Below are 24,546 nucleotides of genomic sequence, written 5' to 3' on the forward strand. Positions count from 1 at the left end.
AGATTATTTGAAGTCAGTGTTACTCAAGACACTGTTATACATGTTTTACAGCAAACCTGAACACTTTCTTACAGATAGAAATGGATAGAAAAGATGAAGTTGTAAACCCATAGGAACAGCAGGAATCTTAATCTTTCTGCAATGTTTACTTGTACTGAGATACTGCCAAAGAGATCTAGTCCTTTAACCCCTCATGTGAATTGCTTTCATTCTTTAAGCGAAAGAGACTGATGTGGAGATGTACTTTTTTTTTTGGTTTAAAGATTTATCTTGAACACAACTAGAGCTACACCCTGCCTGTACACTTTCTCCCATGGGACCCTAAGCACACAGATACACATACAGAAACACATATCAGTCAGATACTGAGAAACAGTTGCCACTTTCAAGTTTCCAACCAGAGATATCTGAGCCAGACATGACTCTTTTCTACAGCTGAGCCTGTTATCTGGCGGCCGGGGTTCCTTGAGACTTCTGTAGAGTTCATTTCCTGTGTCTGCTGAGGCAACAGAGAAGATCTTTCATCTTTCAAGGAGGTGAAACAACTATCCGACACAGAGGCTTACTGTCTGACTTCTGTGCTCTCCTGAAAAATATTTGGAATATCCCAGACTTTGTTTGTGGCTGTGAATCGGATGAGAACCTACACATCCTAAAGATTGAAACATCAAAACTGTAATAACAAAAGCAAGTTGTTCAGCTGTTGAAGACACATTTTCTTTTATTAAATGTTAAGAGAAAGTGTGTTAGCGTGCCATATACATACATATACACTGACTGAATTTTCTACAGTAGAATCCAGTAGTAAATTCAGTCAGATCCATCATTTTGAGAAGTAAAGATCAGATTATTGAAAGAAGAAATTAAATGCAAGTCTTTGGGGGGGTTGTTTTTTTTGAAACAATGACATCTAATATAGTACATGTCTGTGAACAGGTGGCGACACAACATCTCCACATACACAGCCTACTAATCTTAGAGCCTATTTCTTAAGAAAATAAGACTTTTAAGCTATTTACATTTATACACACTGTTACGACCCAAGGTGACCCCAGTGTGAGGTTTCCTGTGTGCTTTGTGGTCTCTCTGTGATGTGATTTGATGACAGAAAAACTGGCCAGTGTTCTGCAGGGCTATTTAAACCCCACCTTCTGAGGCCTTGCTTCATCTCTTCTTTTGAGTTACTGTTACATGCACCACTTTACACCACTGACATGGACTTACACAAATCATGATTATTATAATAAACCCCTGGTAATCCCTGTTCAGTCGCTGGCATGTCTCCATTCTTTGTTGTGGCCTATGAGCAACTAAATTTTGTCTCATTTGTTGCATAGTGAATTTAACACATCGGACTGTAACAAATGCCACGTCTCTACCCCCAATGTCAGTATCACAAATCCAGTGATGGAACTGGTGTTTAGCTCAGTAGGATAAGAAATGGGGAAGCTTGAACTCACAAGTATGAGTCAGGATTGAGGTGCACGGTTATTTTTTTCCTCCACTGTTGAGAATGTTGAAACTGCATTTCGTTTTATTATAAATTATTAAGCATTAATAGAAAATATTTGTCTCTCTGAAGTTAAAAAGTAAATTAAATATGTCTAGATGATGTTGAAGTATCTTGAACTGATGTCGGCATAATTTCCACAACTTTCATTTTGGAATAGACATTGACAAACACAGAAATGTCTGCAATGTCTGGGTTTCAGTGAGTTTTAGAATGCAAATATCATCTAAAAGTAAAACTATTTTTTCCTGCCCTGTAAGGCTTTCTAGTTGAGCTAAGAAAAAAAAAATGGACTATTGATGTTACTTACCATCCTCATCGGTCTGAACCTCCAGCTCTGTGCTCTCCTTGACACCCTCCGGGTTGCGCAGCACTAGCTTGACGCTGAGGTTGGTGAATGGAGAGAGATTGTGGATAGTGTGCTGAGGATCGCGACTCTGAGTGTCATAACACACTTCCTCACGCGTCTCCTCCTTGCCGGCTACTCTGTACCGGTACTGGACGGTAAGGTTATAGCTGTGGCAGCGGGTCACGTTATAGCCCAGAGGTTCCCAGCGCACTGTAACCTGTTTGGACTGGATGTCCACCACTTCCAGCCTCCGTGGGCCGTGCATAGGCTCTGGCGAAATCGAAAGAGAAGGAAGTGTGAACTTACATAAAGATAATCAATTGGGTCATATTAAATGCCAGGTGTTTCAGGCCAGATGCAATAAAATCAAAATTACTGAGGTTTACGTGGGTTAGAGAAAGCTCCTTTTCCTTTGGGCCAAAAAAATAAAAAAAATAAATAAATAAATAAATAAATAAATAAATCCAGTAGTCGATTTTTCATAACACTTTCATTCATATTAAAATACTACTTTTTTCTGTTTGTAGTTCATATTTCCAGAAAATATTTTAAAATTTCAAAGGCACAGACTGATACTGAGCATTGCCAAATCCCATTACCGTTGCTAACTTGGGCTCACAGCAACTAAAGGCACCAAGACACCACAGGTCTGTCACTGGAAACCCTCAGCAGGTGGTGTATCATCCCTTCAGAGCGTGCCATTCCTCTGCTTCTTCTGCCTTGTCCTCCGCCTTTTCTACTCTATTTTCCATCTCGCCCAGTGGCGGTCAGCTATTAGCACCACACTGATACAGAGTCAGCCAACCTGTCAATCCAGGCAGGACACAACCCCCACCGCTATCCTATCACCTCTAATCACATACACTGTCTCCTTGCCTTTTCTCTTCCACTTTATCCATTTTCTCTCTCCTTCCTTCTCTCTCTTTCTCCTTTCCCCACCTATTTTCCCCTCTTGCACTCCCTCTCTCCCTCCTTTCCTACGGGAGGAAAGCAGCCCAAGCACAAGGTAATGGGATCAATTTCCATTCCAGGTTAAATTCGCAGTCCATTTCTCTGGAACTTAACACTTTACCACCTATTAGGAAGAGCCAGAGCTCAATTTCCCCGTTCCCCAGGAGACACAGTCCAGCAATTCAGAGGCGGCCACGGCAGCCATGTTTAACATTCTAGAGATGTGTGAAGGGAGACTGGACTCAGGCTAGAGCACGGTGTTCATTTTTACAGATTGTATGAAAGACAGAACAAACAAGCAAGAAACCAACAAACACTGTTGGCATTATGATCACAGACGTTTCTTTTTGTTATCTTCCGCTATCCAGCGTATTACTACTGCGATAAAATGTTCAAGGTTTATCGAGAATCCTTTCAAATGATCTTGCAGGAGTTTGAGTAGTGCTATAGAAAATCTACAAGGTAGAAATGAACGGTTTCAAAAAAAATTAGGTCATGACATGTGAAAACTCGGGCCTGTACAAGTGGAAAAAGGGCTCCTTGATGAATGAAAGATCGAACGCCTGCCGATTTCACGAGGAGAAACAACGGATGTGATTTCTCCTGCACTTTTACAGACAGGATGAAATAGCATTAGAAGAGCCTGAAGGAGACAGAGGAAGAGCAGTTGAAGGCAGATTGGGAAAGGGATGTCAATGTGCAGTATATAGTACATGAAATACAAAAGGCTACAAATGTGATGCCTCACAAAAAGGCATAATCTCCTTCCAAAAGGGAAAAAATGGCATCTATGATATATTCAAGACGGATTTGCTACTATAGTTCAAATAAAAGTAAACATTCCACTAAAATTCCTCATTCAGCACACGTATCCAACAGCTTTAATCGTGACTTAACAAGCAGTTGAGAGAATATAGAGCTATCTGGTGTTGGTTTACTTGTGTTTTATCATTTCTTAGCCTGAATTTTACTCTGCAGCGAATGTCTTACTCTGCCACTAAAATGCAGTAATAATATAAAAAGTGGTGTGACACTTAAGAAAATGTAATCACACCCTCCAAAAACAAACAAACAGACAGACAAAAAAAAAAAAAAAAAAAAAAGATTCTAAGGAAAAACTGGGAGCAACTGGCAATGAGAAATAGGCTTCTTCACTCGATTGCAGTGTTGGGAGAGCCATCCAGAAAATAGAAGTTTAAACCCCTTTATTTGCGGAACTATCTGTTGGCCGCACTCTGTAGGCAACGGTTACACTAAAAGCACAGAGAATTGCAGGGTGGCCAGGCACAGAAATCAAATTAAACCAGATGCTCTCAGAGTTACAAATGCACCAAAGTGTGAATCTCAAACAGACGCGCACAAGCGACTGAGAGTTAGTCTCATTTCTGGAGCGTTCAAGGAGAATGTCACACTCCCATCTTTGTGGAACATCATAGATAATGTCCACTGCACCCTAATTCGGGCCAATGGAGAGCTGCCAGGATGGGAAGCACTTGTGGAAAATATAACTGTGCTGAGAAACAGCCGTAGCCCCACGAAGAAGGGACATTAATTTATTTGTGTCTATTTGTTTTACTGGGGGTAGGATTATTAGACGTATTCTTTTTATTTTTGGGTGTACAAGTCGCAGGAAAGATACACAAAAGAACATCGGCCGTTTGGAAGCAGCTTTTATAATTATTCTATAGCCTCTGCCTGGTGTTTTGTAGAGAAAAGGCTAATTGTTTGTTGCCCCACTGGCTCCCTGTAGTGCAAATGCCAGCTGTCTGAGGGAGGCAGTAAAACGAGAGGATCTGTGGCAGAACTTGTAACCCATGATTCAGAATGACTTCATTGCTTGCATGAACAACAAGGTGCCTTATCCGTTTTAGAGCCCGGTCATGGATGACTTTGAAGAAAGAGGAAAAGGAAAAAAAAAAACGCTGTGCATCCTCCTCCCTCACTTAATCTGAAATGAACAGGTCAGGCTGAATGGCTGATATCCTTTATAAGTCCCTTCATGAATAGATGAAGACCATGCAGCCATTCTCAAATGGGCCCACAGGCCCGTGAATGACAACTGATGAGATGAGCCTATTACCCCAGTTTACTGTGGCTGCAAGTTTAGTTTTATTGACTGAACAGTAAGAGGCTCAGTATCAAGAGCACAAACAGAAACAACAACAAGGAATAATAGGGCTAGCTCTGAAAATCCATACCATTTTTTTCCTCCCCACAATGCTCTCAAGCTATCACAGTCTCAGGGCGACATTGGGGTGAAAGTACTAAAAATATGACTCCAATATCTCTCCAGTATGGCAGATATTTCTAGTGGAATACAGTTATAATAATGGCTATGAAAGCATCCCTTGGAGCAGGAAATTACTGAGGTCTATCTTATGCCAGGGCACTCAGAATGAGCTCCAGTGAGAGCCAGATTGGTATTCCAAGCGGTGGACAAATTATCACCTGCCCCACACTCACCGATGTAATTGAATAATTTGAACTTGACATTTACATAGAACTATTAGTGATTTTTTTGTCATTACAGTCTGACATTTAAATAATGTTTTTAGAAATTATCAGCACATTATTGCGTCTTGCTAATTTGATTGGGCCCTGCGTACATGCTACTGCAGCTCATGCGATAACATGATTTTGCCAAACATTAAATAAAAAAAAAATTATAAAAACAACAACAACAACAACAAATAACCGCATGTTGCAACTGGCTGTCCTAGAGGGGGCTTCAAATGGTGCACTTAGCCCCTGGGAAGAGCAAGACATTAGTCCTGGATGAAAGGAAACAAATTGGGCATGTCTGGAGCACAGCCACTTTACTACTAGATGAATGTGTGTGTGCGGGCGTGTGTGGCTGTATAAAGGGGACCATGTGTGTACTCTTGTGTGCTTACCATCTTATGAGTGTAAAAGAGTTTCCATATGCGTGCACAGCAGCACACGTCTGGTTTCTCAGCATCTTTCTGGCTATATGTACAGAAGAGCGATTTACTTATCAGATTTTCCTCAGGCTTCGCAGCATACGAGCCATTCGGAAAGCCGGGATCTTTATCAGATCCACATCGATTAAGAGAAGAAAAGCCTGATGCTGGCTTAGACTTCCATCTACCTGCTCAGCAAACAGACCCAGAAGGGGGGGGGGGGGGGGGGGGGGGAGAGAAAAGCCTGTTTCCCCAGTGATTAGAAACCCCCAGCAAGTCAATGTGGCTCACTTGCCTGTTCACCGTCTCATCAGGCTGAGGAAGAGGAGGGGAGTGCTTTGACTTTCACAGGATGGCCCGTAGATGGTCTGATTCCTTCGCGGAGCATGTCAACCGGAGCTTGTCACAAGAAAGTACAGCTGTTGGAGACGGTACCAAAACAACTTGATGACGGTAAGATTAAATCCCGTGTTCCGTTCTAGGCAGTCAGGCCTGGTATTGCCGTCACTTATCTCTCTCCATTTTGATTTGTTATTCTTTCTGTTGTGTTTGAGCTGGGTGGGCTGGGAAACAAGCACATTTGTTTGCCTCTTTCTATTACATCTCACTGATAGCACTATGACCATTGAGGTAATGACATGGGTTTTACACTTAGGAAATCATTTTCATATCCGACAGAAGCAAGCAGTAATGATAGCTTTTGATAACCGGCAATCAAAGCTCCATCACCCTCCTAGAGTGCTTCTCTATGCAATCCTCTGGAGGAACAGAACGACTGTTTGACTCTGTGTGTGTATGTGCATGCGTGTGGGAAGAGATGGAGGGAGTCGGTGTGTGGGTAGATAGGTGGGTGAGGGGACTGGAGAAAGCAAGCTAAGACAGAGAAGGGGTGGAAATGTCAAGGTCTTTGTTGCCATCAAATGCAACAAGTAAAATTAGGCCTCAGAACTGACGTGTGTACACATATTATAACTAATGGCACTTTAAAAGGCACTGTACATGGACATCTTGTGATCCAATACAAGCATTAGTCAGAGACAAATGCTTACATGCTCAGGACACACACACACACACACACACACACACAGCTCAGACACCTTGGAGGCGTGGATAATCACAAGGATTTATTGAATGGTGGTGGTCGCTCCTCACTCTATCAAGTCCTTCTTTATAGGCCCAGTGATAAATGAGACTGCCATGATGGGCGAGTGTGAGGGGCGGAGGGGCCTACAGTGCTCTGGATCAAATTGAAACCACCGAATGAGCCCGGGCGCCGGACCAGGCCAGGCTGCCACCTTGTCTGATGAACCCCCTGAAGCTGTAGGGGTGGAGATGAATGGGCGAATGCTTTCCTTTTCACAGAACTAAAGAGAAGGGGACGGTGAAAGTAAGACATTCTCTACCAACACAGATGATGTACGACAAGATTCATGACTGTCAAGGCATATCTAGTCCTTTCCTGTTTTTGTAAACAACCACGCTACTGTATGCTGGCCTCAAAATGCCAATAAGCTCAACGGCTTGAAAAAAGAAAACTAAGAAATACTGATTTTGTGTGGAAATATCAAACTAAATATTCAGTTTTTGGATTATGCTGACATGCTGAAGATATGTCGTCTGACACAATGGAAAGCTGTTTATTACTACACTTAATAGATACAATATTCTACACGACCTGACTGGAAGCCAGAGGGTGGGGATGAATATCATTTAATTGTTCCAGATATAAAAATCCTCTGAAGCCGCATTTAGGTTCATGCATTGATATACAAGTCTCAGTTCTGGTTTATATCAGGGGGGAAAAACAACATAGTACATTAAAAGCCAATGCAACTATTGTTAATGTAGTTTAATTCATAAACACTATTTTAATATAATACCAGTTCACACTATAGAATTATACTTAAAACATAAGTATACCATACTTGCAAACCTTTAGCCAATAAGCAGTCAACGACTAAGTCTGTGAAAATGCTTTTATATTATAATAATAATAATAATAATAATAATAATAATAATAATAATAATAATCAAACAATGATAACAACAAAAAAGGCCAATTTTTATATACACAAAATCAACAGACAAGAGAAATCTTATGAATGGAAGAAAAAAAAAAAGTGTATTTCCATGGAATCAATACAGGTTATTTACTACCATCATGTGTTGTAACATTTGGTCAGTGCAGTAGTTTAAAACCCCCCAAAAAGCTCAAATGAAGCCTGCAGTTATTATACATTGACTGTAAATTAAAAGAACAAACCTGGCAAGTGTGCGTCATGAGGTGAAATAAAGTGCAAGTCTACAAACCAGATGAAAACAAATGGGCAGCCAGTTGATGGAACGAGCAGAGGCAGCTGAGGAGGAACTGGTTAAATCAATCTTTCATTTTGTTTCCACCAATATGCTGTGCAGTGATTGGGGTCAGGGTGACAGGCAGAATGACCCCCTCTTCCCTCATCCGTCTTAACACATACATGCCCACACACCCATCTCTCCTGTCAGAGCAGACTTTGTCTTTTGTGTTCAGGTTCCTCGGAAAATGGCTGCGGATAGGGCTTACAAATGGGAAGAACACAAGCCCTCATTTACCAATGGGGACGCAATCTCTACAGGAGCAGTGGGAGGTTACCAAGGTGATTCTTCAACTTCAGTACTACCCAGATGGCCCTTGTGCCACTGTCATTTGTCGCTAAAAACCCACATGTGTCGTATTCAACTCAGGGTGTTACCCACAGTGTAAATCAAAGTGAAGCGCTTGACTTTGTGAAATGGTTGCTGTGTTTTCTGAGCCACCCACTTAGGAGATATGAGATCCAAGATCTAGCTATCTAGGTGGGGGAATAGAGGGAATAAATCGCAACCCTTCTGACATTCATGTCCTTTAGTTGAGGAGTAGACGCAGAAATGTTCTTGAGTTAGAGTTATACAACCAGACTGAGTGAGTGCTTGTTGGATGCCTAGGAAGGGGAATGGGACATCTATAATTCAGCAAAAGGATGGAGAAAATCTGTGACAAAAATTACAGCAGATAGATCATGAATAATTAATCAGGGAGAATAGAAACATTTAAAGACCTTGAGAAGCATTTCAGTTCAAATTTAAAAACCGCAGAGAGAAAAAAAAAAAAAAAAAAAAACGTAAAATCTTCCTGCCGAGCCTGACTAAACTACCGCTATTTATCATCCTCCTGAGGCTCAAGAGTAGAGGTTACTAACAACCTCGAAGATAATTGTTTACGAGGAGCTGAAGAAGCAGCTCTGGACTAGAAAGAGACCGGGTTTATGTGGATATCACCACAGTATCATTTATACACATCTGTTCTCAGGACTTTCAATTCTTCCCTGTCGAGAATAGATGGATGGAGTGATGAAGGTGAGGGAAATGGTAACAATAAGAATAATAATAATGAACTGGCTATAAATGCAAATCTTTCGCACACTCGTTCCTTTCCCACAGCAGTTGTTTGAAGATGTGTCCTTGAGAGGAACACAATTTACCTTTTGCAGCACCAATATCATAGAGCACAATTCACCATTCTACTTCCAACTGCCTGTGATAAAAAGACTTTTATTGTGGTCCTCCTATAACCTTCCTGCACACCCCAAACTCAATCTACCCTGTTTTCTCTGACTGACAAAAGGACACAAATTCAATGGGCCTCAAACTAAGGCTTTTCATTCGCCTTGCAATAGGCAATATATAAACCCTATAGGTCACATGACTGGCCGCTATTGTGGGTGACAAACTGGACCAGTGTTATCTGAGATAGTAAGGTGAAGTGACTTTCTATTCATGGCTCAAGGCAACAATAGTGTTAATTAGACACACGCCTGGCAAACAATTCCTTTCCTTTCGGGCTGCGAGAGACAAATCTGCTTAATCTCAACCTTAGCTAAAAAGCAACCATCATGAAGGGATAGATCTCACCGAGGAAAATTGCCCTGTAGACATGCATAAAGCTTCTGACGGGAAAAATAGCAGTTACATCTGACAGATCATCACTCTCCCTTTGTTGACAAAATGTTTGGTTAGACAAGAATTGGCGAGGCAGAATATAGTATACCGATTCAGTTAAGTGTGACTGCAAATGACAAAAAACATGCTTAGCTCTACAGCAATAATATCCTCTAATTTGGAAAACTACAAACATTTTTCTGAGAAGGGTTTGTTCATTCAGTTGAATTTATATTAACCTTTATCTTAACGTAAGGCGTTTAAATAGATGGTGCTGTGAAAAAAATATAATCCTGATTTCTTAGTTTTCTGTATATTTATCAAAATTCTATGTTATTCAGAGATAACCTTTGTCAATACAAAATGCAGTTTTTCAATGATGGTTTTATTTATTTTATTTCCAAACTATCTTGGACCTGTGTGAAAGGGTAATTGCCCCCATGGTAAATCATAGATAAGTGTGATTAATCACAGTTTTGGAAAGCTGAGTTCAATTTCATTAGCCACACCGAGGCCTGGTTATGGCCAGATCTGTTGAATCAATAGTTAAATAGAACCTGAGTGACAAAGTCAAGTAGACTAAAATCTCAAAAAGCAACAGATCATGTCACGATCTAAAGAAACTCAAGAACAGAAGAGAAATGAATCTATCGGTCTGGACTAACTATCTATCATTAACTATGAGTCTGGAAAGAGTTACACAGCCATTACAAAGGCCCTGGGACTCCAGTGAACCACAGTGAGAGCTATTATCTAGGAAAAGAAAAAGAATAAAAAAGAAAATCAAGAAAACTTGGAACTGTGGTGAACCTTCCCAGTGAGTGGCCGGCCTACCAAAATTATTTGAAGAGTAATCAACAATCCATCCACGAGGTCACAAAAGAACCCCCAAAAAACATCGAAAGAACTGCCGGCCTCACTTGTATTAGTTAAGGTCAGTGTTCACAATTCAACAATAAAAAGCCTTAACAAAAACAGAGGGGTCCTGGGGGAAATCACTGCTGACCAAAAGAAACACAAAGGGTCGCCCCACATTTGTAAAAAAACAAAAAAACAAAAAACCCCCCCCCCAAAAAAAACCCCAAACAATAAAAAAAAATGTCTTGATGATCATGAAGACTTTTCAGAAAATATTCTGTAGACTAACGAGACAAGCTGAACTTTTGGAGGGTTTGCATCGCATTACACCTGGCATGAAACCAACATGGCACTTCATAAAAGAACATATCAACACTCGAAGATGGTGGTGGTAGTGTGATGGTCTGGGGTTGGTTTGCTGCTTCGGGACCTGGACGACCTGCCGTTACTTTATGGAACCATGAATTCTACTCCTTACAAGAAGATCCTGAAAGAGTAATTTAGGCAATTTTCTAAAGTTCAAGCACACTTGGGTTACACAGCGGCAATGAATGGCTCAAAATGTTGGTACATCACAATGAATAAAATGCTTGCACCGAATCCAGTGTGTCCTGTTTTTCATAGCTTGAATAAATAAATACGTTACTGTAAAATATTAACTGAACAGTGGGCGGGTTGAGGAGGCAGCATTTGAGTAGTTAAGGGGGCAATTGTTTTTTAAAAACAATGAATTTTATAGTTACTGGGGTTAATAAGTTTGATTATCTGAGATATTTAAATGTGACAAATATGCAAAAAAAAAGTAGAAGAAGAAAGTAGAAGAAATTAGGGATTGGGAAAATACTTTTTCACGGCAGAGAGAGAGAAACCAAGTCATGTCACCTATTCTGTGTGTCCTTAAGCTTTTATAAAAGCTATTCAGAAGCCTTTCTGCTCTGACTCTTATTTTTTGAATATGCAGTTTAAGTGAAGATCCAAGGCTGTAACACTTCTTTAAGCTAAGGTCAACAGTAAATTGTCACAATTTATATAAATCTTCAATGTGCCCATAGAGAAATGCACTGTTTTTCCCCCCCACACACACACATTCCTTCACATTCACGAAGACTAATGTCATGAACGCTGCCACAAAAGGTCCTTCAGTTTGTTCAGTGTCTACCCTTTGGCACATGGAAGGGATGGGTATTAAGCTACCAACCCTACATTTAGTGGACCACTTATTGCCACCAAAGCTTTGACCACCCAGTGCTTCACATTGGAATATTAGTGAATCTTATTTTGTAGCACTGCTGAATTTTAACCTCAGAATTTCTTAGAGCCAGACAGATTTCTACAAAACCAATACATCTTCTAAGAAGTAGTAAATGCTTGCAATTACTTTATATAACTGGTCCTGAGTCCAACTATCCCCAGGTCAGGTCATCAAATCTTCTTGTCTATCAAAATAAATGGTTTCTTGACATATTAAGTATACATTGGATAAAAAAAAGGGGCCGTTTTATACAGTGTAGATTGCACTTTTCAAAGCCTTTTTTTTGACAGTTGAACAATGGTAGAAAAGGGAATAACATTAACCTAAATCAGTCATACCATTATTCATTACTTTGTAAGGTTTTAAAGGGATGACGGTGACAGGAAAGTTGTACTTTTTTGTGAGCGGAACCTACAGAAACCAACTGCGTAACATCCATTTATTTTTCAGAGTTTGTGTGATTCACAGACTTTTCAAGGTCAATATAGCAGTAGTATTCTTCAAAAAGGATCAAAAAGTTATTTCATTATTTAAGTCATCCTATTTGGAATAATTTGTTCACTGTACATTGCCCTAACACTGTCTTTTTATTAGCAGAATACAAATTCAGCCATAATGAACTTTTGTGTGTGACACCAAGAGCTTATACCTGAAGCCCCACAGTGTGTAAGCACTAGATTTCTTCTTTTTTCTTTCCCATTTACATGCTTTCAATCCAGCACCTGCTCTTGTTCTGATGTGGATTTGCATGCATCCCATCGTACCACTGTCTTTGACACAACAGTTCTCTTAACATCTATGGTCCAAAAGTATGCCTCAAGTATGTTAATCCATTACTGGGTAAGAAACCATATTTAGTGAGACATCCTAACTGGCCCCCCTCCCCTCTCCATGAGGTTGGAGAATCGGCGAAGGTTGCAACACAAAAAGTGACATGGCATCTAACTTTATGGTAACAGATATGGTAACTTCAATGACCCTGATTTGTAACAAAAACGAAAAACTTCAAAGTCCCAAATTTCTTTTAATACCCTCCAATGACGCTTTAGCTCTAAATAAGTGTTGTGGTGAGTCCCCTATAAAGACTTAAACCAGCTTTGTCAATGTACTGTAATCAGCGGTGCTGCAGTATATGAAGAACACAGCCTCCTCTGCTGCTGTCTGTAGTTTTTAAACAGAACCCAGTTGTTGTTTTAAAACGTGATACGAGTTGTGACCAAATGGGAGGTAGCAAGTAAGCAAAGACTTTGCAGAGGGTTTGGTGAATCTTCAGCAGCTAGTAATGCAGTATGTAGAGAAAGTGCTGAAAGATCATTGCTTGAATACTTCGTATAGATTCTAATGCTCATGTTTGCAGGTTGGCTTCAAACTTACTGAGTACTGATGTACAAATTTAGAAGACCTCTGGTGGATGTCTTACACATCAGATGCTTTAAATATTTGGAATTTATTTAACTGTTTTGCTGGCACAGCGATCCCATTCTTCTTTTTGTCCTCATGTTTAAAACACCTCTTTGTCCACTGTGTGACACTATTAAACTGATGTTGTATTGTGGGTGTTATAGTTTATTGTCTATATATATTCTGTTTACTTGTATTTATATTTCCAAAAAACAAATACTTATATCATTGTGTTCAAAACACACAACCCGATAAAATAAAGTTTTGTTAAAATAAATATGGTAAAAATGGTATTAATCAAGGAATTGTGAACATAATTTGAATCCACATAGATTTCTGTACCAGTATCACATCACTGAGATAAATTACTACACTTGAAAAAAATAAAGTGATTATACTGTTTCCAGACTGCCATCATTCTTATTAGCGTCAAAACAGATCTGGTCTTTTACAAATTAACCACGAGGCAAAATGCAAATAACCAACCTCGGCGAGGGTGAACATAATTGCGCAGCTCCTCCCTGCTCTCCACTATTATAAATGAGTGTTTAAGCGAAGGATGATCCCTGATTAACGCAGATTCCCTTGTGTTTAATAGCACTCGGTGCAACAGAATGGCAAAGTAAAAACAAACAGATGAGACTACTCCCACGTGGCATCAGAGCGCAGATGGAGACAACTTATAGATGGAGATGTGGAGTTGGCAGAAGCCGGAGTCTGAGCAGGTGTTTGGACCCAGCATGGACATCATGTACTGCCATTTTTAAAGCGCCCGAGAGCCAGCGGGACAGCGGAGGGCATAGGGTGGAGATGATACACATAGGACAGATCGCTTTTCTACCATGGCAACTAGTATGAAATTATCTCCACTGCATAATAAGTACTTAGTGGAAAGAACATGCCACATGCAGGCCTTACACTGGCTCAATCAGCTTCAAGTGGCTGTAAAACAATTACTTGACTAATAAACTTAATTTATAGAGCACTTTTCTAACAAAGCTGCAAAGTGCTTCAAAGGAAAAAATATATATATATACAGTACTGTGCAAAAGTCCTGACCCACGTGCAATTTCTTTGTCGTTCTTTCCAATGATCCACACCTTCTTGTATATTGGGGCTCTTGTTTTATAGACTTTTCCCCCCCACTCTTTTACAGTCCAGTCCAGTGGCTTAACAATCAGTCCAGTACCACAGGACTGATTGTTAAGCCACTTAACACTGGCCTATGAATGATTAAAGCATATAAAATAGACCTAGTTCAATGGATGAACTGCTGTTGTGTCTACACATAACAGACAACAACCCAATTTTAAATTTTATCTTTTGGCACTTTGTTACTACCAGCCTGCCAAAAGCTTTCATTTTACATAATTTCTTTAGTTAATTCTATGAAAAATGACAACGATAACAGAGTTTGGAAGGCATAAAATAGCAGTTTGCCACAAACAAAGTGATTCCCAAAGGACTATTAGCTGAAGGCATATCTTGGCATGATGTACAGTGTGTCCTTAAACAATTTGACAAAAGCAGAAGTATCTAAAGTAGATGAACAATATCAGAAAGTTAGGTCCCTAAAGAAACTGGGGAAAATCATTTCAGTGAAATCCTGACACAGGACCTTTCGCTTAATCTGATGTTCACCAAGGGCTGAGATATGCCACATCACATAAGGACTTGACTGCGAATTGGTGGCTACAGATCCTATGGCATGATAAAAATATTGGTTCAAATCGTCATGAATATGTATGGAGAAACTCAGGACAGAGATACAGCAGTGAGTGTATACATTGTAAAACACGGTAGACACTCTGGCACGGTTTGGGGACTGCATTACAGCCAATAAAAATGGAAATTAAAATGAATGGAAGATTACTAATGGAGAAAAGTACCATCAGATTTAGATCCACCATACTTACAAAGCATTAAATTAACAGTGGCTTCATTTTCAGCATGACAATGAATCAAAACACACTGCCAATGCAGTAAAAGCACAAAAGCACACCTGCATAGAAAAGCACTGGGGATGTGAGTGACTAGTACATTAGCAGACTAATCATCGCTGTTGTCACTAGTCAGTAACAGACTTACTAGTTGGTTAATCTATTTTACATTTTAATTGATGCCCAATGCCGGTAAATTATTGTGTTCTAAACATTATGCAGCCATCTGCCTGTTGTAGAGAAACATAACTCTGCTCATCTAGGCCTCATCTTTTTGATAACACTGTTAGAATGAGATTTTTCATGTTCTTCATCTTCATTGCTTGGAGTAAAACGTGTTCATAATGCACGGTGTTGATTTAAGCAGCATGATTCATTTATGATGCTTTTGTCACTAGTTTTTGACATTTTCCATTAAATGGTCCTCAAATTTTACTCACTGAGTGTTTTTAGTTTAAGACTAGTGGATTAGTCTAATTTTTTTTCTTCAATTAGTCATCTCAGAACGTAGTCACCGAGAGTTTCCCTAAAAAGCACACACTGAAACAGAATCCAGACCTCAACATTATAGCAGCATTTATTTGTGGGGTCATCTTGAGACATATTTGCCATTTCAGTAAGTCATAGCACTTATCTCTCCTTTTCCTAGTAAAACACAAAGAAATAAGACTTTTGCACAATTCTGTATTAAAAAAAATACATTAAAAAAATGACTAAAATATCTGAAAATTTTTAAAAAAGCACACATTTAAAAAATTAAGAATTTGCCAAGAAGTCGGCCTAATCAAAAAGAGCACGAGCCTTATTCAGCAACTTAAGCAAACTGATTAGTAGAGTACATTTGTTAGTTTAGGATAACACATGTAGAAATAGTTTCAAATGTGCAGTGTTGCTGGAACTTGACCTGATTCAATACAAGTCTGTGAATACCTCAACACAAAACAAACAAATATGGGGAAAATAAATTTCCACCAAGACCTCAAATACCGCTCAGACTGCAGATGAGTAGTTGTTTAAGGTTTGCTTATCTGCCTTCCTAGTGTGGGCTGGAAATGGTCTCTCTGTGTGAGATGGTCTCTCAATAATGTTGCCAAAATGCAGGGCAACATGCTGTGATCCTAGGGCACCACCTGATAATACATTGCTTTCCTTCAAGTAGCACTTACAGAGTGTGGAGGACTCTCAAGTGGTAAACAACTTCACAAATTTCACATGGAAGGGCAGCATGGTTACCAAATGCTTTTCACTTTCAGCTCAGAAATGTTTGCCAGAAGGAAAAGGAGCAAATGACAAATGTTAACTTGTGAATTTCAGCGTCAACAGTCCATAGACACGAGGATATGCAAAAGCAAAATGCAGTTTGAATCACTCTGCAAACACTTGAAACCAACAAATAACCTCCCTAAAGCAATCACAGAGCCTTGGATGAGACGCTCTTTTGTTGTTCACCAGGAAAGTAATGAAGGTTCTTCATGGGAAAGAAAACCTTTCAAGGCCCTTTCTTCCTCCTGCCTCTGAATTGAATTGGTGGCGTCCTTGCATTATACATTCTCCGTTTTACAGAAGATTGAATTACAGCATCCTTTGTCATCAGAAACATTGCTCATTTTGCGAAGTGACCAAAGCATGGCTATGAATAATGATGTGAGTGGCAGTACTCTAAAGTGGCCACAGATTTTCATTAGCGCCCCCAGACAGCAGTACAGGGAGAAGGGGAGCGAGTCTCTGGGCCTGTCTGTATCAACATTGATGTATCACATGGCCCAGTGAGTCTTAACCGTTCAATTAGGAGCACTGCTGAGGCCCAGCCTGTCAGTGGGACAGACCAGCAGAGAGCTGGGCAAGATCAAGAGCTGCTTCCTCAAACACACTTCAGGAGCCACAGCCATCAATCTCGCAACAGTGACGGCAGGTGGCCAAAGGAGCAGGACCCCTGCAGAATCTGGACCTAACTCAGGTAGGCTCATTCATCCCTATCAACCAGACTAAAAATGAACAAGCTCGTGACCTTCACAGCAGGGAGACGGGGGGTTACACCCTGGGCAGAAAGGGGAGAAGAATTTAATTTTCATCAGCATTTTTCCGGACACCAAACGGCATTAGCCGAGGAAACTGCTGAGGCTCGGTTTGTTTTGTTCCTCATGTTGGCATCCTAGCACACAGAGGGAATTTAGCTAGTTAATGTTGTGAGAAGGGCAATTTGTACAGTAACATCAAAGTGTTTATCTAAATGTTTGAGTTTAAATTCCCACAGTACAGCAGTGATGTAATAATCCAAATTTAAGGAGCCACTGTGCTTCAAAAATATTATCAATCTGTGTTGGTGATAAATTAAAAAGCTTTAAGTCTGTTTGGAATGAGAATTAAGCAGAATAAACAAGTAGTTATGAAGTTAATCATGTGGTAGGCCTGTTCTCCGCTTTATATATCTGAGGGCCACCACAAATAATCACTTATGTCATGGTTATTGTTCCGCTGAGACACAGGCGTTCAGTCTTTCTTTTCCATGAAAAACTTAAGATTGCGCCATTGTTCCAGGTGCAAATGCAAAAGAAAAAAAAAAAAAGCCTTCCAAAAATCTATGGCTGGGAACAATGACAACACACAGGGGCTTCCTCTAAACAGAAAAATAATTACCAAGTAAAGCAGCAATGATATATGTCGAGCAATTACCAGATTCAGTTATTTACTTCAAATGCAATGAGGCTTTAGAGAAAACACAATGCAGCTTCGCAAACAATGGAACCCTGATGGCTATTTGTTGTATGCAGGGGATGATTCGTTAAACGGGGGGGGCTCTTTTGAACGGTTTGTTTGTAAATGTACGTTCAGGACTGTACAAACACAACAAAGTTGAGGCAGTAACTGAAGGAACTGCTTGATCTGCTTTGACCACCGACCTTCCACTATGTTGATCCATATAATTCAACAGGGAATAAAAACTTAATAAAGCCCATTGGGTTGGAATGTTGCAATGCTCTTCCAACGAAAGTGAAAGTTTAAATTCAAACTGTTAGTGGGTGTTGTCTGACATCTTACAATGTGGACAGTCTTAAAGGAAGAGAACAGATTGTGATATCAAATGATAACGGCGCCGCCTGAATACACAATTAGATGCATAGAAAAACAAGATGCGTAACAAAATACATCTTGGGTCGTCTAGCTTATTTTGTAAACAGAAGCAGAACAGCATGGTGGTATAGCAGATCAACATCCTGGATAAAATGTATCATCATTGGTATTTGACAAGGTAATCCACCCTTAGTTTTCAGCAATCTGAGCTGCCACAGATGTTACCATTATTTTTGGATCCATAACAATTATTAGCAAAGGGTTGTAGCTTATTCACAAACTGAAAAATTAACAGGCTGTCGAGTCCCCACAAAGAAAATTCACCTTAATATGATTATCTATGTGACAGTCTGTCATTAGAACTAGCTAGAGATGGGTGTTTATATTTAAACCTCTGACATTTAGACTCTGGTGTTCTCTTTGCTGCTTCTTTCCAAGATGCAGAAAAAAAGGCAAATGTTCAACATCTGGCAAAAAAATTAAAAACAAAGTAATTTTTTAAAGTAATTTATTTACTTGGGAGGAAAATCATCTAACCGCTTCCATTTGTCGAGGGCGGAACAATTTAAGATGAGAGAAATTGCTCCTGAGCCAGAATAACAATCTGAACAACAGCCAGTGCTCATACTGCGTTCGGGTTTTTGTTTTGTTTTAGCTCTGTTGTCTTTCGTGCAACAAAAATAGTCGAAATATAAATGACAGATTAAAACATATGAAATCAGTCTATATCATGTAAATGAGAACTGACTCAACAAGAGAAACATTGGCAGGTAAATGTGACCTTACTTGTTGCTTTATCTTATTTTCCAACAATATTGGCTTTTACCAATGTTTGACCATTAAATCAGTACATCACTAGTGTGATGGATAAAGTGACCAAGGATTTACAAGAGTTCCTGGAATGGAAATATAGTGCATGCAACTACAATTAGACAGATACTGATATGCATAGGAAGAAGTCTTTGGTATCCAAATACTGGAGCAAATTTACAGTTACCCCATGAACACAAAGAAAAAGACTGGGTATATGAATTTAGTGCTTACTTGCTCAGTCACACTAGAGTAAAATTAGAAGGACAATTAGGAAAAATAGGACATTGACTAGGAAAATAATTGGTCAAACTGTAATTTAGTGACTGGCTGAAAGAAGTTGTGGCAACCTTATGCAAAGACTGAGCATTCAACAACCTCGGGCGAGCAACTTTGATCACAAGGTAATGGTACATGTCGCCTGGAGGCAAACTGCATCCAAACAATAGTGGTCAGCATTTATTCAACTATGTATTTGTATTACTCAAGACATGAGCCTATTCATTTGACGCAGCAAAACAACATGCAAGTTTAAAAAAAAAAAAAAAATTCTAGTGGTGTTGTGCAAGTAATTAAAATTTTTGGCCTTACCAGCACATTTGGTCCTGGCCTTAAGAGGGGGCCCAGGAGCTCCAGTGCCTCCCTCCAGAGGTCTGGTCAGCAAAACACTGATCTCATACTCTGTGTCTGGATCCAGGTGGCCAATCTTGTGTGTGGTCTTGTCTACAGGCTGCAGGTCATACATGGTCCCAGACACAGTGCGGTATTCCACCTCCCTGTCAATTATTGGACCGTCTCCGTTGATGGAATTGGCGTTGAGCTGGATCCAAAGATAGGTGGCACCAACAGCAGTCAGCTGGGGTGGTGCAATAGGCACTGGGGGCTCTAGGAAAACAAAAAGTTGTTTTGTCTTTGTTTTTTTGTGACGATAAGTAATCAAACTGTAATTGTGGAAAGTTTTCACATTAAAAAAAAAAAAGCAATTATGTACTTTTGGTTTGTGTAAAAAGCACAAAAAAAAAAAGTCTGCAGATGAACACTTGCAAGTGAACAAGAGGCCCAAAATCAATACCTTCTGTTAAACCAAATCAACCACATCAAAATTCTCTAGAAGCACATGAAGAATATCTTCATGTTTTCAAATAATCAACGTACTCAACAAGAGCCCTGTAACAATCAATAGTTCCAGCTTGATGAATAGAATCTCTCATCAGTAGTACACTGTGCCATGTAATCACATACATTTTAAAAGTGACAGCAGCCCCTCACAGAGGAGTAAATAAAGTTTCCCAGACCTTGGTAAATGGTGCTCCCATTAAACAATGTATTGATTTCAATCAGAGGACTTCTATGGAAAAGCCTTTGGTTATGACAGCTATGGTAGGCGATTCTGGGAGCGTTTTATTAAAGACTGCTGTCGGATTTTTACAATTTATTTAAAGGTAAAGAGTTGACTGTTAGGCCTAAAAAACAAACACGCTCAGTATTAACCGTGTAATCTATTCATACTATATTATAATAAGCTACTATGACAAATTAATTGATAACGCCAAGTATTTCTAGATCATTCAGAATAACCACATACACTATATGGACAGAAGCAATGAGTCACCAGCACAAGCTGCTTGCTTTCCATAAACCAATACCATTAAGATCCTGGTGCACAATTTCTTTTGCTGGAATTAATTTTTGCTGAGAAACATCTCAAACTCTGCAGTTATTGAGACAGCAGTGGGTTTGTGACTTTTATGCACTATGTGACCCTGATTTGCAACTTTAAGCAGTCTGACACTTCATTGCTGAGTTGTTGTGGTTCTTAAACACTTTGCAATAATACCACTTACATTTTATCATGTAAAATGTAGGAGTGAAGAATGTTTTTACAAACTACTTGTTTCCTATTGTCGCTTCCTATTACAGTGCCACGGTCGAACATGAATAAATGCAGCCAAGCACATAAACCAGAGTTACAGTACAGGTGTTTTAGATAAACACTGTGAGGTTAACCTAAAACAATGCATTAATTCATTACCACCACAAAAACAGCTTATAAGTAATGGTAGCTGTCATTATTTAAGTAAACTAAAATGTAAAATCAGATATTGGTGTAATGTTGTATTAAGTGGAAAGATATTTGCACAAGTCCACCCCTCCCCTCCCCTGCAAAAGAAAAAAAACAACAAAATAATGAGAAATTGAAGGGAAGGAGAAGAAGCACTTTAACCTTCAATGTTTGAATTGACAGGAAAAAATAATATTAAAAATAAAGTTTCTCTTTCAGACAAATGTAGCGTTCAATGACAACCTTGAAGACGACCTTTTCTTTGTTATGTCATCTGTATTTTCCTAATCCAACTTAAACCTCGTGCCATTTCTTGTTTAATGGTGCTTCTCGAAATGTCAGGTTTTTTCCGACAGCGGGTATTTTCATCATATAACCAGGTAAGGAGTTGCTGCACTAACATTTGAGCGGTTGCCAATGGAAACTTCTGAAGTAGTTTTATACTTCTGTGTTTACACCTTTAAGCCAGTTTTTGACCAAAAATAAATAAATAAATAAATCTCATTTAAAAAGGTCACAGTGATTTACAGAGGCTGCAAAAATTTCCATTTCAATAAAATGCATATTGGATTCGTTCCTTTTATTGAATTAATGTAAAATTTTGTTCAAATTACCATTTGAAGATTCAAACAGCAATACACAGACAACACCCTGAGAAAAAGGTCTCTGGGTACAACCAAAAATCTAAAACTGTCAAAGAAGAGCCATGACCAGCGGCTGCGGAATTGCTCAGGAATCTACCCTGTCACATACTACAATAGTTGCATGTCCTAGCGACCCCAGTGAGCAGCTCTAATGAGGGTACACGTAACAGAATAATACCATTAGTCACCCGGCTGCTTCTCATGGAGTTGTCATGGAGAGGCACAAGTCCACAGGCAAATGAGGTGTCCAACAGAGAACTGGAGGCTGTTCCTCAGCAGATGGTTACCCCACAGTGACCTCAGCTGCAGGTCCCACTAAACTCCCACTAATCCAAGCTTCTAGTGTTGCTGTCAAACATCACCTAAAGCGAACCAGATAATCCACCAGGTCTTCTTCAACACTTACACATTGTGCAACAGTCGGCACGTTGGAGCCAGACAGGGAAATAAGGTGACCCAAAATCTGAGTTAAACCATTGGCTTGTTTTGATGGTCTTTTATGGTCTGTTGTTTTGCCCTTAAAAGGGATTTAACTGAGTTAAGTGGCAATATGTTCAGATTAATTTAAGCAACAGAAAACAGCACATGCTCATTCTGTACTATCAGTATGATGAAATTGAGAAAAATATGCTTTTGTATATATTTGAAAAGATCAAATGTGACATTATTGGTTTCAGAGAACAGCACTTTTTGATAAAACAACAAATTTAAAAGAAATTTCCCGAAATCACAACTTAGAAACTTAATACTATATCCTGCATCCACAAAAGCACATCATGTAACCATTATCAGATTTTGACACATTTATCAACACACTCATTCTTCAATAACGCCTTAATAAGGGCCACAAAATATGGCAAACTTCCTAGCTGCTGACCTAGTCATGATGATTCACAGAAGCCACACAGCACAAAATGTAACCAATTGGTTAATAAAAATGACTTAAGCCCTGTTACTCCATCCAGCAAGACCTATTTAGTCATCCAAGCAATTTTTTGTTCTTTGCAGAGAGCACGCTTTCATATGCACTGCGCTGCATGGTTCAGTTCTATTGTTGCAGATGTCACTTGAGACCATTTTTGCAAAAGACTAAACAGCATGATGTATTACAGCAATAAGCATTTCATTTAAGTTTGAAAAGTTACTGCTTCACAAAGACAACAGCAGCTTATGGTGATGAAATAATTCCTGTAGGTGCAGTAATCCCCTGTTCAACAGCCATAGCAGATGCACTGAAAACAACAGATTACTGGTGTGAAATGCACTCAAGTGCTGGAACACTTCAGGATATTAACAACTCATTTCCCAATGTTTAAGCCTTAGCAGGGCAGCTTTGAAGCAGCGGGGCCCTGGAAAGGTCTTCGAGCTGAGCCCGGTGCTAGCTGGAAATGTGTGACAGTCCACAGATGACAGTGGCGACCATACGCGGGGTCAGCGAGCAGCTGTTGTCGCGATGTTGACCAGACAGGCAAACGGCCTGGCAACAGCTGCGCCCTCTTCTACCACAGCACCTGCCTGCCTTCCTGCCAGAACACAATCACACAACTGCACATTATGCAAAAAAACCACCAAAAGGAACCACTATACAAGGACTTGAAACTGTTGAAAGTGTCAATTATATTCCAATTTTTATTCAGTGATTAATCTTCATTTGTAAAGTTTCACTGACAAATGTTTGTTCGGTAAAACTAAAAGCAGAACAGCAGCACTTTAAACCCATCCTCCAATAGGGGTGACGACCCTGGTCGTATAGAAGTCTATAGGCAAACAGCCCTTTGGCTCACTCATCCGTTACCTCAGTAAACCCTTTTCTCATGAGTTCATAGCCTCAGCTGCTAGATTTGAATCTTATTCGATGCAACATGATGTTTATGTTGTAAAGATGATCCTCATTAGACTAGAAAAAGGATGCTAAAGCAGGACATGCAAACCAGTGAGAGATTCACAGTACCAACATCCATTTTTTTTAATGCAATGTATGTATTTGACAAAGCAATCTTTTTCATTTTTGACTTACATCAGTCGACTTTTCAAAAGTTTTTTTACATGTTATTTCTAATAATTCACAGCATACACACCAACTAAAGACATGCACACACTCACACACTCACGTTCCTACCCATTTGCCATCCACCACACAGAGCACGATAATAAGGGCTGCCACTCTTCTCTGTTCTTAGGTTAGACCTCATCGTTTATAAATCCTTCTTTCAGTTGTCTGTTACATCCCCTGATCCTCTCTTGTTAAGATGCAAGAGGTCCTCATTATGATGTGCGCTTTCCTAAGTGGGCTGCTGTGAGTAAAGAATTGATCTGCTCCTAATATGAGAAGAGGTGGCCAGAGGAAAATGAGGAGCTTGACTGGCTGGCCTTCGATTTTCGGTGGCTATTCTCATTAGTGCCGACACAGTTGCACCTCCGCATTGTTCAGTTAGTAACATTGCCAAGTATACTGTGTTAGAGCTCAGCAAATGCTTTGCAGGCTCCAGGTGATTCTAACCAGGGCAAGAAAAGAGCCAGCACTTGGACAAGAAGTAATTATCCTTCTTTCAAAACCACCGGCTGCACTACAGGAGAGCTCATCACAAGGGGGGACACCGGAAGGGTGCAGCTCTGGGCCAATCCGCAAATACATGCAGTGCACTTCCACATAGGCACATAAATCTGATGGAACACTGGCACGAAAGGCAGAAGTGATTATCAGGGATAATCAAGCATTCACTCTCCTCATGTTGAAGGAAAAGGCAGTGTATGGTAATGAGGGGTGGGGGGGGAGAGCCAGCGTGCGACTGTACCAGGCTCATAATCCACAGAATCGC

At 39.8% G+C, this 24,546-nt stretch overlaps 1 protein-coding gene across 4 annotated transcripts in view; it reads right to left on the reverse strand.

Moving 5' to 3' along the window:
* Positions 1-24,546, reverse strand: part of LOC113011062 (protein tyrosine phosphatase receptor type M) — a 161,067-nt gene that overhangs the window by 76,869 nt on the left and 59,652 nt on the right. For all 4 annotated transcript variants that reach the window (XM_080293327.1, XM_080293329.1, XM_080293328.1 and 1 more), the window contains exons 7-8: positions 19,613-19,906; positions 1,821-2,129 (exon numbers count right to left, since the gene is read on the reverse strand). In XM_080293327.1, the coding sequence (XP_080149453.1) occupies positions 1,821-2,129; positions 19,613-19,906 (603 nt within the window). The remainder of the gene's footprint in view (positions 1-1,820; positions 2,130-19,612; positions 19,907-24,546) is intronic.

Source organism: Astatotilapia calliptera, chromosome 18, assembly GCF_964374335.1.
Source record: "Astatotilapia calliptera chromosome 18, fAstCal68.1, whole genome shotgun sequence".
Lineage (NCBI taxonomy): Eukaryota > Metazoa > Chordata > Actinopteri > Cichliformes > Cichlidae > Astatotilapia > Astatotilapia calliptera.